This window comes from Elephas maximus, chromosome 7 (assembly GCF_024166365.1).
Source record: "Elephas maximus indicus isolate mEleMax1 chromosome 7, mEleMax1 primary haplotype, whole genome shotgun sequence".
Taxonomy (NCBI): domain Eukaryota; kingdom Metazoa; phylum Chordata; class Mammalia; order Proboscidea; family Elephantidae; genus Elephas; species Elephas maximus.
The window spans coordinates 114,567,847-114,583,342 of record NC_064825.1 but is presented as its reverse complement, the minus strand read 5'-3'; the positions used below and the strand labels follow the sequence as shown (position 1 = coordinate 114,583,342).

The window sequence follows — 15,496 nt, the reverse complement described above, 5'->3', positions numbered from 1 at the left end:
GCAGTTAACTCAATTATTTTGGTAATGACCGATTTTAACAAATGAAGAAATGTATTTTCTATTTAATTCTGCGGAGAGTGGTATACAATAAAAAAAAATCTGCAGAGAGTGGTACTGACCTTTATTCAGTATCTGGTTGTTGTTTTATGAGTTGTTGCTGGGAAATCACGAATTTCCAAAAAATCAATATGAGGACATTGTTAACATTCCTTTCAGTCACAATATTACGCATTCCTGCGATAAAAATAAAAATTTTGATTTAATGTGTATTTTCAAGTTTGTTCCATGAAGTGTCAACATGAAAAATGACACAGAAGTCACAACATTTGTGTTGAAGGGTTTCACAGACAATCTTGAACTGCAGGTAGTCTTATATTTTCTATTTTTAGCAACGTACCTCTTTACTCTGACAGGAAATTTAGGACTGGTTGTACTGGTCATTGAGGATTCCCGGCTCCACAACCCCATGTACTATTTTCTGAGTGTGTTATCATTCTTGGATGCCTGCTGTTCCTCATCTGTTACCCCAAATATGCTAGTAGATTTTATGTCAAAGAATAAAGCCATTTCACTCCTGGGATGTGCAACACAAATGTTTTTTGATGTTACTTTTGGGACCACAGAAAGCTTTCTCTTGGCAGCAATGACTTATGATCGCTATGTAGCAATCTATAACCCACTTCTCTATTCAGTTAAAATGTCACCCAGAGTCTTTGTGCCACTCATCACTGCTTCATATGTTGGTGGTATTGCACATGCTACATTACACACAGTAGCAACTTTTAGCCTCTCCTTCTGTGCATCCAATGAAATCAGACATGTCTTTTGTGATATCCCTCCACTCCTTGCTATCTCCTGTTCTGATACTCACATTAACCAGCTTCTACTCTTCTACGCTGTGGGTTCTATTGAGATATTCACTGTCCTGATTGTCTTGATTTCCTATGGTTTAATTTTGTTGGCCATTCTGAAGATACGTTCTGCTAAAGGAAGGCGAAAAGTGTTTTCCACCTGTGGCTCTCACCTAACTGGAGTGTCAATTTACCATGGAACAATCCTCTTCATGTACATGAGACCAAGTTCCAGCTATGCTTTGGACCATGACATGATAGTGTCTATATTCTACACCATTGTGATTCCCATGCTGAATCCCATCATCTACAGTTTGAGGAACAAAGATGTAAAAGAAGCATTAAAAAAAAAGTGGGAGAAATTGGTTTATCAATAAAGTATATTTTTAACACTAAAAATTAAGTTAAAAAACTCAAGAGTCAGTCTGTGTCTCAATATAAAGGAGCTATGAAAAATTGAAAATTTCAGTTTTAGTTTATTAGTGTCTTTCCGTTCTTCTTGAATATTTTGAAATAAAGATAATAGTTAACCTGTAACCTCTGCTATGTTAACACGTACAGAAGAACCATGCCATCAATTTGCTTCTTACTTTGTTCACGCTGATATATGTACGTATGTGCAGGTGTGTATGCGTATATATACATACGTATGTATACACATACATACAATGATTCTGTTATATATACTTGTGCAGATATATATGTATACAATCTGTATTTTTTATATTATAAAAAGTACAATCTGTTCTTCTTATACTTTATTTTATATTATATTTTTATCTCTTGCTTATATTTTTGAAATGAAAAATAATAAAGCAATTATTTAGTACAGTGTACTTTCAGACATTAGAAAATTTGAGAATTAGTATTAATTATTTTTAAAATATGAATCTGGAGCAGATTAAACAGCACATTTTCCTTTTTCTAATGAATTGTATATATCCAGCAATATCAGTGAACAATGTATAGCTAAATGAATCAACTTGGATAATTCTACAAACATTCTTCTGTGTGAAAAAAAATTGCAGAATGAGACACAGTATTATAAAAGTAATTAAAGACATCTTCAAAATTATAATATATAATGAATGAGTGAAAATATAGTTAAATTATAACACAAAGCATGTCAATGAAAAATTGTGGATTAGTGTTACCTCTGGTTAAGAAGACACTGGGTGCATAATGGTAAAAGGTTGGTGGTTTGAATTCAACAAGATGGCCCTCTGAAGATCTTCTGAATGACGACAACCACAGAAAACCACATGGAGGACATTTCTACTCTCATACACATAGGGGCCACCATTAGTCAGAATTGGCTGGATGGAGACTTGTATTAGATATTACCAAAAAACCAAAAGAATAGTTATGTCCTGCCCTAAAGGAGTGGAAATTTTAGAGAATGAGATGAAAGTTGTCATGGTTTCTTTGTCAAAGTTAAAATAACATAAACATTGATTGCAGCACTGGAAATAAAATTCTGATCTTTGATTTCAGATTTTAGGATGGATATTGCATTCATTCATTCATCCCATCAGTCAGTGAGTTGGTTACCAAATATCTTGTGGACATGTACTCTATCCTTTATATTATTTTAGAAGCTTGTAATAAACAGGTAAGATATTTGGACATATCTCTTCCTCTCACAAAGGTTATAGGCTAGAAAATGTCATAGAGAGAATAAGAAAAGATTGTTATTGATATTTAATTTCAAGACTTATACATTATTCGAAAAAGTATTACAGGCTGATGTGAAAAAATACATTTCCACTTAAATCAGTTGAATAAAAAACCTAGAAATGATACAAGGTGTGATCTGTAATTTGATAATTATCATCAAAAGATGATATTCAGTCTCTTCACAAACTTCACATTTTCAATTTGGTGTATATCATCTGTTTTTTACAGTTAACACACCAGGGCTTATTCTTCATTCTACAAGTGAGGCTTTGTGTTAAGCTTTATCATAAGTATTGACATTAAAAATTTTCATTGGGCCAGAATCCTGTGCTTTCCAACTGTACGATTTTCTTAATCCAATTGCCAGGGCACTACCCAGATCATATAAAGGTACATTAAAAGAAAAAATATGAGTGAATCATTCCATGTATTTTTTATTTGGTGTGATCATCTAAGCAAGTGCCTAGGCTATCTCCACATTTTTAATCTTTGAGTGAAATTCTGAGTGGAGACTTGCCCAAGGAGCATTCTATTTGTCTTTCTTTCCCAGGGGAATCAGACTTTTACCTAGGAACCCTAGTTCTCATGCTCAGATTTTGACACCTAGAAACAAACATATTCTAGTGGGAAGGTCTGCAGGGACTTCGGACCTTTTTAAAACTCTCTAGCATGCTTCCTGGAGTAAACTAAGGCTTGGATTTCAGCAGATCTCTCTGCGCAGGTAAGCTAAACCAAATGTTTTACTTATTACTAGGGCTAGTTGTGAGAACTAAGTATCTTGAAAGCTCTATTAATTGAAATCACACTCAGAACTGAAATGATTCCTTCTCTGTCCTCTTTTCCAATTGACTCCAATCCTTGCCCACTGACTGCTAAGTGGCAGTGACATCCATGTAATGCCATAAATAACAGTCAAACAATCCACCTGATAAATGAGATTTAGCATTTTTACAGAAGTTTGAAATGAACATGTGAAAATTAATGATCAGCTCTGAGGCTTAAATAATGGAGATTTAGCATATTGCTTTTGATGTATGATAATTTGTTATTTTTGTAGAAGCAAGTATTTAGCAGGTAGCCTTAATCCAGGCAGAGTTACTGCTAAAAAATATCAGCTGTAATGATTTGTGATATGATTCTGTACCGTCTGGAACAAAAAAATTGAAAGATATTAAACCTCATCTTCTACCAATGAGATTAATGATAACTTGAGAATTTCATATTGTCTCCATGCAGATGTCAATGTTGAAAAATTTTCTTGCGTATTTTGAAATCTTAGTCTTATTATACCCTACGTTTAGCACATTCTTATATTATTAGTTTGGTGTACAAGAATGGAAGTAATTATGTGCCCTAATTTCTTCCATTGTGAACAAAACCATGGAGATGCAATGATATGGGACAAAAGAAGAATAGATTGATTTTATTCACAATCTAAAGAAGTGAATATGATATTGGATAACACAGCAATGACTTCTTGAAATTAAATATATATATATACATATGTATATGTATGCACACACAGATGTGTGTGTGTGTATATATAAATGTTTAAATCTACACACATCTTTATATCTTACACAATAGCATGTAGGAATTTTATTTAAATAGTAATGAAATATTGCCTACTAAAACATTTCGTTCATATAAAAGTAGTTCAAATTAAGGAAATTAAACAAGAAATAAGAAAATGATAGTACTATGAGCATAAAAATATGGCACAAAATGTAAAGGCATTATCTAAAAATTGTAAGTTTGAGAATCCAAGCTCCAGAATAATATAATGAACCCTCATTCCAAGGAGTATATGTTGCCTTAGTATGAAGGGAAATGCTTTCTGCTTTAGAACTGGCAGAACTGATGGATGTTTTAGGCGGCACTCTATATCACATAAGTGACACAGTGGCTAAGTTCTTGGCTGCTAACCGAAAGGTCAACAGTTTGAACCCACCAACCACTCTGCAGGAGAAAGATGTGGCACTCTCCTTCCATAAAGGTCACAGCCTTGGGAACCCTGTGGGACATTTCCACTCTGTCCTATATGGTCTGTGGTTCAAAATCGACTCAGCGGCAATGGTTTTGGTTTAATTTTTTGTCTATGCCAGATAGGAAAGTACTTCGGTGCTCCTGAAATTTAAAAGTCTGCATTTCTGAGAAACAGCTACAATATTACTTAGTCAATAAAAGTGAGATTTTTCCCCCTCTTGATTTTCGCATCGCCCAGGGCGATAAGCCGTAGGATTAAAAGATTCCCTGGTGCCCACAGTTAGTCTCTATGTCCTGGTGGCCGCAGAGATCTCATACTAAGAAGTAATTTTTGTACTTAATGCAGCACAGCTCCAAAGAAAATTGCTGTAGAGTCAGTTCTGACTCACAGAGACCGCATGGGACAGAGTGGAGCTGCCCCACAGGTTTCCAGGAAGTGAGTGGAAACCGTGGTGCCTAGTGGTTAACAGCTAAGGCTGCTTACCAAAAGGCTGGCAATTTGAATCCACCAGGCACTCCTTGGAAGCCCTATGGGACAGTTCTACTCTGTTCTTTAGGGTCACTATGAGTCAGAAACGACTCAAGGGCCATGTTTTTTGTTGTTGCTGTTGTCGTCGTTTTTTCATTATGTGAGTTAAATGTGAGTAGATCTATAAAATATATGTATACAAAAATGATTTAAAATCAAGATTATTTGGTAGAAAACTAAAATAACTCTTTTCAGGGATAAAAGTTAAATCAGACAAGGTGCAGGGGAAAAAAAAAAACCGGAGAAATAGGGGGTTATTCTACAGAAACTTTATTTTTCTGACATGTACTCTTTGAACAACCCTGCCTTGTTCATCAATTGTATTTCAATAGAGGAGGGAATTAACAATAAGGATATATACAAACCCTCTCCCTCCTCAAAGCTAATTGCACTAATGCACAGTAGATAATCCGTAATTGGTATTCTTGTTGCTGATATTCTTGCTCTTGTTAAAGTAAGGATATGTTTATAAAATATATTTCAGAGTGAACAATGCACTGAATAGCATGATGTATAGCAACCTGACAGGAAATATTTTGATTAAATTGAATGTGCTCTGAGGATTTCCAGGGTAAACTTTCCTTGTTATAAAACTTGACATTCTTTTTGGTTTCATGGCAGGAGACAAGAGATATGGGATAGTGGGTGCAACAAAATCAGATCAGCTTATCAGATACATATTTGATGTACTTTTAAATGAAAAAAAAAAAAAAACTTGGAAGAGTTGTATGTGGAAAAGCATGTTTTGTTTTGTGAAAGATATAGCTGAGTATCAGGTGGCCCAGTGTCTGCATATACCAAAACCAAAAAGACGAACCCATTGCAGTTGAGTCGATCCCGACTTCTAGGGACCCTAAAGGACAGTGGAACTACCTCAAAGGGTTTCCGAGGTTGTAAATCTTTAGGAAAGCAGGCTGCCACATCTATCTTCCACAGAGCAGCTGGTGGCTTTGAACGCCCAATATTTCAGTTAGCGGTGGAGAACCTAACCACTGTGCTGCCAGGAGCACTTATTTTGCATACAGAAAATTATAATTTTATTGCTATTTCTTTTTCAACTATAAGACTCTTCAATCAGGTAGAGTGTGACACTGATGTTAAAATTTAAAAAAAGAGAAAAATATTAACATCATTCAAAAGACACAAGAAGCTAATCATAATAGTAATAACTACAGGTAACACCTATTTTGAAATCATTAAGTGCCAAACTTTGTGCTTACTAACCCATATATGTGCATTATGCTAGTTAATTTGCACTACACAAAATATGAATATTTGAGCAAAAGCAAAGAGCTAGTGTTTGGTGGAATAAAACAATATCAACAAGGGCAAACTAAATTAAAAAAAAGAATAAACCCTAAGTTTAGCCCATGCCTTTACCTAGTCAATATCCTGTGTGGCCTGTGAGTAACTTCACTTCACTGAGCCTCAGGTGTCTCATCAGGTATGAAAATATTCACATGCATCCCCTAAAGCTCCAATGCAGAATAAGAGATAATTATTTCAAAACATTTTGCTTAGTTCTCGGCACATAATGAGAGGCCCCGGGTGGCACAAAAGGTTAAGCACTTGGATCCCAGCAGAAGTGATGGCGGTTCAAACCCGCCCAAGGGACACAGGCTGGGTGACTGGCTTCAGGAGGGTCACGGTCTCGTTAGCCCCGTGAAATAGTTCTGGTCTGCACACGTGGGGTCACCGTGAGTCGGAATCTGCTAGATGCCAACCAACAACAGCAACGAGAAGCACATAGTGAACACGACATAAAAGTTAGCATTCTGTCCCGCTCATTTCTCTGCAGAAGTAGAGTAAAATGATTGAACTTTAAAAACCAAAACCATAAGTAATAAAACTTAACTATAAAAACAATGACAAGACAGGCTTCAAACAGTTTAAGGAAAAGGAGGCTAAACTTGAAAAAGAAGGGAAGCCTGCTAAAAAGTGATAATAGAAAGTAATCTAGAAAACAAATCCAGTGACAGCTCTGGTGCATTTGGCAGAAAAAAGAAAATGTGATTAAGAAAGAAGGATGCAGTCTTCCGGCACCTACAAAAGGAACAGTATTAGATGCAGGTCTATCTGTGCGTAGCGGAAGCAGAGGGATGTGGTAAAAATTGTTAAGGAAAAAGCCACAGTTCTGGATGTGTTTCCCACAGAGATCCTGAAATTTGTAAAATATCCAGGGAGATGAAGCAGCATGGGCTGGAGAGGAGGCCTGTGGCAGTTAAGCTGAAAGATAATTAGAGATCCCTCTGGCTCATCAACTCCAACTCTGTAAAGGCAGTTCTTTTTCATCACTTAAAAACCAGTGGTAAAGAAAGTATGTACATCTCACCCAATAAAAAAAAAAAAAAATAGCAATGAAAAATATTCATCCATATGTATTATGATATATATATATATCTCCAAAGCAAATCCAGTGCCGTCGAGTCGATGCCAACTCAGAGCAACCCTATAGGAAAGAATAGAACTGCCCCATAGAGTTTCGAAGGAGTGCCTGGTGGATTTGAACTGCTGACCCTTCGGTTACCAGTCATAGTACTTAACTGCTACGCCACCAGGGTTTCCATATATATATATATATAATTCTATTCTGTTGTTAGGTGCCATTGATTCAGTTTGGAATCATAGCAACCCTATGTACAACATATATATAAATATGTATATGAAATTCATAATATATCATTCAATATTTATCCTTCTATGTACAATATAGAAAAACCTGGTTGTGTAGTGGTTAAGAGGTAAGGTTGCTAACCAAAATTTTGGCCGTTCAAATTCATCAGGCACTCCTTGGAAACCTTATGGGTCAGTTCTACTCTGTCCTATAGGGTCCTATGGGTTGAAATCAACTCGAGGTCAATGGGTTTGTTTTTCTTGGTTTGTTTCATTGTATGTACTATATATATATATATACACACACACACACATACATACAATTCAATATCTGAACTATATCCAACAGTAAAATAAATTGTTTTCTGATGAGTTTTTTTTTTTTTGAAACTTCTGAAAATGTGGGAGAAACAAGATCTGAAACTCCTAAGTATGAACAAAAGTAATCAGATTTTAAATGAAACTGTAACAAAGAATAATCCTCTAACAGCAAAACTAATTTTACCTTTTATTAATTTCTTTCCACTTTCCCTATTTAAAGGCAGAACAACACAGTAAATGGCTCCAGGGAATCTCACATGGGTGACTGAGTTCATTCTCATGGGAATCACAGACCTTCCTGAGCTCCAGGTCCCCCTTTTCTTTGTCTTCCTGGTGATCTATGGGCTGACTGTGGTAGGGAACCTGGGCACCATCATCCTCACCAGTGTGGACTCCAGACTTCAAACCCCCATGTACTTTTTCCTTCGACACTTGGCTATCACTAATCTTGGCAATTCTACCACCATTGCCCCTAAAATGTTGCTCAACTTCTTGGTTAAGAAGAAAACCATCTCATACTACTGTTGTGCAGCTCAACTAGCTGGATTCTTAGTTTTCGTGGTGGCTGAAATTTTCATACTGGCCGCAATGGCCTATGACCGTTATGTGGCCATTTGCAATCCCCTGCTCTACATGGTGGTGGTATCTCGGCAGATCTGCCTTCTGCTAGTATCCCTCACATACCTCTTCAGCCTTAGCACAGCACTGACTGTCTCTTCCTTTGTGTTCTCTGTGTCATACTGTTCTTCCAATGTAATCAACCATTTTTACTGTGATAACGTCCCTTTGCTAGCCTTGTCCTGTTCTGATACTTACATTCCAGAAACAGCAGTGTTTATATTTTCGGGTATCAATCTGTTTTTCTCCTTGATCATTGTTCTAATATCCTACTTCAACATTGTTCTCACCATTTTGAGGATACAGTCCTCAGAAGGGAGACAAAAAGCTTTTTCCACCTGTGCTTCTCACATGATGGCGGTCACTGTGTTCTATGGGACCCTCCTTTTCATGTATTTGCAACCGAGGACCAACCACTCATTAGATACTGATAAAATGGCCTCAGTCTTTTACACCCTCGTGATACCAATGGTGAATCCCCTCATTTACAGCCTAAGGAACAAGGAAGTGAAGGATGCACTGAAGAGATTCCTTAATAACCCATGCAAATCGCTCAAACTAATGTAAATATATAACTACAACTGTCTTCTTTTAACAGTCTTATTTTGCTCCTGACAAAGCTGCTTTTAAGTGAAGAAGTATTCTAAATGGTTTAAAAAAAAAAAAAAAAACTATTAATTTCGGTGAGAAAACTACTGATGCATTTTTTCCCAATTCATAATATCAGTCCCCCAGAGGGATAAAGGTTTCAATTATACAATGAAAACAAACTTACATATGTAATAAACAACAACTTAAAAATAAACAAATACATACTATAAATAAATTACAACTCGTTAAAAGGTATGTGTCTTATACCCTCTAAATATGGTATCTGTTGTTGTTGATATGTGCCATAAAGTTGATTCGTACTCATATTGACATTATGTGCAACAGAAGGAAACACTGCCTGGTCCTGAGCCATCCTCATGATCATTGTTATGCTTGACCCTGTTGTTGCAGCCACTGTGTCAATCCATCTCCTTGAGGGTCTTCAACCTAGGTGCCATATTTGGTTGCAAATGAGAAGGCGTAGCTCCAAACAAAAGGTACCTAGGTGGTACAAATTCTTTTCAGTAATCTAAATTTTGGAGAATCAGACTCACCCAGCAGTAAGAAAAGGCCTTGTGATTCTCTTCCTTTAAGATTGCAGCCAAGAAAACACTTTGGAGAGTTTCTACCTTGTAACACTTGGGGTCTTCATGAATTGAAATTGACTTGCCGGCAACTAACAACAACAATGTAGTCTGTAAACAAGGAAGAGAAAGCCTGATAATGGGTGATGGAAGTATATGAGAGTCATTGCTTGAAAGATGATAGAAAGTCAGATCATTCTACTTGATACACTCACCTTTGCCCAAGGACTAAACATTTTATTATAATTTTACATTTTTGAATACCATATCCTCCATTAATAACCTTTTGCACCTTTTTCTCCATCTATCACATTTGTGAACCCATTATTGTCTTACACTTAAACTTATAACATATGAAAGTAAACATGTAGGGGAAAATAAAAACTAAGCCCAAGAGTGCTTTGAAACACAACTTGTGCCATAGCAGACTGAAATAAATATATAAGCATTCTGCATTTTTCCTCCTCTCTCATAGACATGTGCACAAAGCAAAAAAAATTATGTTGAGCTAGTCATGTTTTATAATTAAATTATTTCCAAATGATATTTTCATACTAAAATCTGTTGTATACTTTATTGTCTTTAATATGAAACTGTCAACATTAAACATCACTTCTTCTCAGATTTTTATTTAGTGTGGTGAAAGTGTTATTAGACCAAAAATGTCATCTCTTAAATGTGGTAACAATTATCAAAAAACTTACTACAAAAAAGAAAAAAAAAGTTAATAGTCATGTGAGTTATTGCTGTGTATGTCAATGCTACTAACATGCAATGGCATGAGGGAGAGTAGGTGTGGCATGTGATGTAAGGACAGTCTTTGAACATAAAATAAGCTTATGACAATTTCAGGAAGGTCAGACATGAGGCACAACCAGGAACTCGGAGATTCACAGAAATGAGTCCATTTCTAACTTTGGTCATAAATAAACAGAATAGCTGAAGGCAGGCAAGATAAAATATGTGATGGACATTTCTGACCTCAAAAGACAAAATCAGCTATAATTTAATCCCATTAGTCTGTAAACTTTTCATGTTAATTGCTAATGTGTTTCTTTGCTTTTACTTTATTCAGAGTGTGTTTGGTTTCAGCAGCTTACAATTACAGAACTGTGTTTCCCATTAGAAAACTATTTTCTTTGGGTATGGCTCCATGTGTAGAATTAGAGCAAAAGGCTAAACTCACATTACAACATTTCCAATGCTGTTTAAAATAAATGAATGAATAAATAAATAAACCTGTTGTCTTAGAGTGATTCCTACACATTGCAACCCCATGTGTATCAGAGTCGAACTTTCCCAGAAGGTTTTCAATGACCTTTCAGAAGTAGATTGCCAAGTCTTTCTTCTAAGACACCTCTGGGTGGATTCAAACCACCAAATTTTCAGTTAGCAGTCAAGAACTTAACAAATATACAACATCCAGGGACTCTATCCAATGCCATACACTGAAATACACATACAGTTTGGTTGATTGCTAAACATTTTGCTAAATGAATAAAGATCAAAAATGGGAAATTCACTGTTTTCTACCTTATAATTTGGTTCACAAGTATGTATTTCCTAAAAATAATTATGCTGTTTTTATATTACTTTCTTATTGCTATAACAAATTACCTCAAATTTAATGCCTAAAAACAACACAAATGTATTATCTCACAGTTTTGACAGTAAGAAGTCCATAATGAGTCTAATTGCACTAAAAGCAAGGTGCTAGCTTGGATGCCCTAGAGGAAAATGTTTCCTGCCTTTTTCACCTTGTAGAGGCAGCAAATATTCCTGGGATAGTGACCCCTTCCAGTTATCAATCCTATCCCTCTCACTTCTGCTTCCATTACCTTCTCGGGATCTCCTGCATACATTTTGTCTTCTAAGAACTCTTTTGATTACATTGGGCTCACCTGGACAACCCTGGGACACATTATATCAATAAAGTCCCTTTTGTCATGTAATATATTCACAGTTTCTGGGAATTAGGATTTGGACATCTTTGAGGGTTCGTGAAACTGTGTTCTACATCACATTGGAATATTTTGTGAAATTAGACAATGTAAAATCTTGCACCTCTCTCAAGTACAAGAGCTCAATAAAATAATCCCACTAAAATGTACACAATATATATCTGTTTTACATTGTTTAGATACAAAATTTGTTCTATACAAACTATACATTGAGACTTCTTGGATTAAGAATGAACAACAACACCAAACATTTTGCTTGAAGATTGCAGAAAGTGTGTACCCAGGTAAACATGCACTCACATATCATTTGTTACACTTCTAGTGAGAAATTCTGAATCAGACAAGTTAACCAACCAGGCATATTGGTCAAGCATGTATTTTTAATGAAGTAAGATATGAAAAACAATTTATCTCTCAACTCCAGTCTTCTACTGTCAAAGTTTACCCCATGGGGGCATTAGCATCTCCAAACTTCCAGGTTATGCCTGTCCGGGTGCCAAGGTGGTTCCCTGGCATCTTGTGCCTGAACAGCTATAGTAAAACCACTGAGGGGATCAGGCAAGATGGGGTGCATGGAAGTTTTGAAGCAAGTCACCACCTGGGCAAAAGTGTGAAAGGTAGGAAAGGCTTCAAACAGCTGCCACAGGAGCCCACAGGCTGTACTGCAGGAGAGGCTAGAGCTCTCACCCAACTCCATAAGGTAGGGCTGTCTGGTCAGACAGCATGGCAAATGTGTAACTCTTGAGTGGAGCACATATTGAATCCCTTCAAGAGCCTGAGAATAAAAAAATAAGATACTGATTTTGTTTTAACACTAAGTGCTTGATCAAATAAAAAATGTTTTTTTATGATATGGAATAAACATCTATTTCGACCTCATCTATAGTTCCAATTACATTATCAGTTAACATGTCACCCAGACTCTATGACCCACCCATCATTTCTTTCTGTGTTGGTGGTATTTTGCTCTGCTACTTTACACACAGTGGGAACTTTTAACCTGTCTTGTGCAATCAATGAAATTAGATGTACTTTGTGTAATATCCCTCTACTCTTTGCTATGTTGTGTTCTGACACTTACATCGACCACCTTCTTTTCTTCTATTTTGTGGGTTCTATAGAGGGTTTTTTTTTTTATAGAGATATTCACCACCCTGATTGTCTTGATACCCTATGGTTTCATTTTCTTGGCCATTCTGAAGATTCCTTCTGCTGATAGGAGGGGAAAAGTGTTTTCCATTTTTGGCTCTCACTTAACTGGAGTGTCAGTTTACCATGAACAATCCTCTTCATATTTGTGAGACCAAGTTCCAGCTACACTTTGGGTCATGGCATGATAGTGTCAGTATTTGGCACTGTTGTGACAGCCATGCTGAATACCATTACCTGCAGTTTGAGGAACAAAGATGTAAAAGAAACAATAAAAAAAATGTGTTAGTATGAAATATACAATAAGGCATATTTTTAGCAATAACAATTAAAAAAATCAAGAGTCAAGATCTATGTCTCAATATGAAAAAGATATACAAAAAAGAAATTTTTGTTTTAGTTTCTTAGTGTCTTTCTATTCTTTCTGAACATTTGAAATAAAGATGTCTTAATGTATGCTATTTTAAAACATGTGCAGAAAAACTATGCCATGAAAAAAAAATAAAAATTTTTTTGCCATGAGTTTGCTTCTTATTATGTTCATACTACCTCATGAAATGGTTGAACATCGACTAATTCTTTTTCGTATAACGACTCTGTGTTCCTTCCATCTTCTTTTGATGCTTCCTACGTCGTTTAGTATTTTCCCCATAGAATCCTTTACTATAGCAACTTGAGGCTTGAATTTTTTCTTCAGTTCTTTCAGCTTGAGAAACACCGAGTATGTTCTTCCTTTTAGTTTTTCTGTCTCCAGCTCTTTGCACATGTCATTATAATACTTTACTATGTCTTCTCCAGCCTCCCTTTGAAATCTTCAGTTCTTTTACTTCATCACTCCTTCTTTTTCTTTAGCTGCTTGACATTCAAGAGCAAGTTTCAGAGTCTCCCCTGACATCCATCTTGCTCTTTTCTTTCTTTTCAATGACCTCTTGCTTTCTTCGTGTATGATGTCCTCGATGTCATTCCACAACTTGCCTGGTCCTCAGTCACTAGTGTTCAACACGTGAAATCTTTTCCTGAAATGGACTCTAAATTCAGGTGGTACTGAAAGATGAAGTCCAAGCTGCTCTGAAGGCATTGGTGAAAAATAAGGCTCCAGGAATTGATGGAATATCAATCGAGATGTTTTAACAAATGGATGCAGAGGTGAAGGTGCTCACTAGCCTATGCCAAGATATATGGAAGACAGCTTCCTGGCCAACTGACTGGAAGAGATCCATATTTATGCCTATTCCCAAGAAAGGTGATCGAACCGAATGGGAAAAATATAGAACAATGTTATTAACATCACACGCAAGCAAAATTTTGCTGAAGATCATTCAAAAACAGCTGCAGTAGCGTATCAATAGGGAACTGCCAGAAACTCAGGCTGGCTTCAGAAGAGGAACCAGGGATATCATTGCTGATGTCAGATGGATCTTGACTGAAAGCAGAGAATACTAGAAGGATGTTTACCTGTGTTTTATTGGCTATCCAAAGACATTCGACTGTGTGGATCATAACAAATTATGGATAACACTGAAAAAATGGAAATGCCAGAACACTTAATTATGCTCATGAGGAACCTTTGTATAGATCAAGTGGCAGTTGTTTCAACAAAACAAGAGGATACTGATTGGTTTAAAGTCAGGAAAGGTATGCATCATGACTGTAGCCTTTCACCATACGTATTCTATCTGTATGCTGAGCAAATAATCAGAGCGGTCAGACTATATGAGAAGAATGGAGCATCAGGATAGGGGGAAGACTCATTAACAACCTGCATTAAGCAGATGACACAACCTTGCTTGCTGAAAGGCACTTACTAATGAAGATCAAAGATCACAGCCTTCAGTATGGATTGCACCTCAACATAAAGTAAAAATCCTCACAACTGGACCAATGAGCAACATCATGATAAAAGGCGATAAGACTGAAGTTGTCAAAGATTTCATTTTACTTGGATCCAAAATCAATAGCCACGGAAGCAGCAGTCAAGAAATCAAAAGACTCATTGCATTGGGTAAATCTCCTGCAAAAGACCTCTTTAAAGTGTTGAAAAGCAAAGATGTCACCTTGAAGACCAAGGTGCACCTGACCCAAGCCATGGTATTTTCAGTGGCATCATATGCATGTGAAAGCTGGACGAAGAATAAGGAAGACTGGGGAAGAATTGATGCCTTTGAACTGTAGTGCTGGCAAAGAATATTGACTATACCATGGACTGCCAAAAAAATGAACAAATCTGTCTTGGAGGAAGTGCAACTAGAATGTTCCTTAGAAGCAAGGATGGCAAGACTGAGTCTTACATACTTTGGACATGTTGTCAGGAGGGATCAGTCCCTGGAGAAGGACATTATGCTTGGCAAAGTACAGGGTCAGCGGAAAAGAGGAAGACCCTCAACGAGGTGGACCGGCTCAGTGGCTGCAACAATGAGTTCAAGCAAACAACTATTGTAAGGATAGTGCAGGACCGGGCAGTGTTTTGTTCTGTTGTACATAGGGTCGCTATGACTCCATGGCACCTAACAACAACAACAAAGTGTTCATACTGGATATGTATATGTGTATTTATGCATATATATGTATATACCTATACACATACACATAATGGCTGTAATATACACATATATACAC

The 15,496-nt window shown here is 36.5% G+C and overlaps 2 protein-coding genes across 2 annotated transcripts; both read left to right on the top strand.

Annotated features, from left to right (window-relative positions):
- The first annotated feature begins 205 nt into the window (after positions 1 to 205).
- Positions 206 to 1,228, top strand: LOC126079574 (olfactory receptor 5T2-like). Its single transcript, XM_049890667.1, has one exon. The coding sequence runs from the start codon at positions 299 to 301 to the stop codon at positions 1,226 to 1,228; it is 930 nt and encodes a 309-aa protein (XP_049746624.1). The 5' UTR covers positions 206 to 298.
- Positions 1,229 to 8,214: 6,986 nt separating this feature from the next.
- On the top strand, positions 8,215 to 9,162 carry LOC126079042 (olfactory receptor 8J2-like). The gene has a single exon (XM_049889938.1). The coding sequence runs from the start codon at positions 8,215 to 8,217 to the stop codon at positions 9,160 to 9,162; it is 948 nt and encodes a 315-aa protein (XP_049745895.1).
- The last annotated feature ends 6,334 nt before the right edge of the window (positions 9,163 to 15,496 follow it).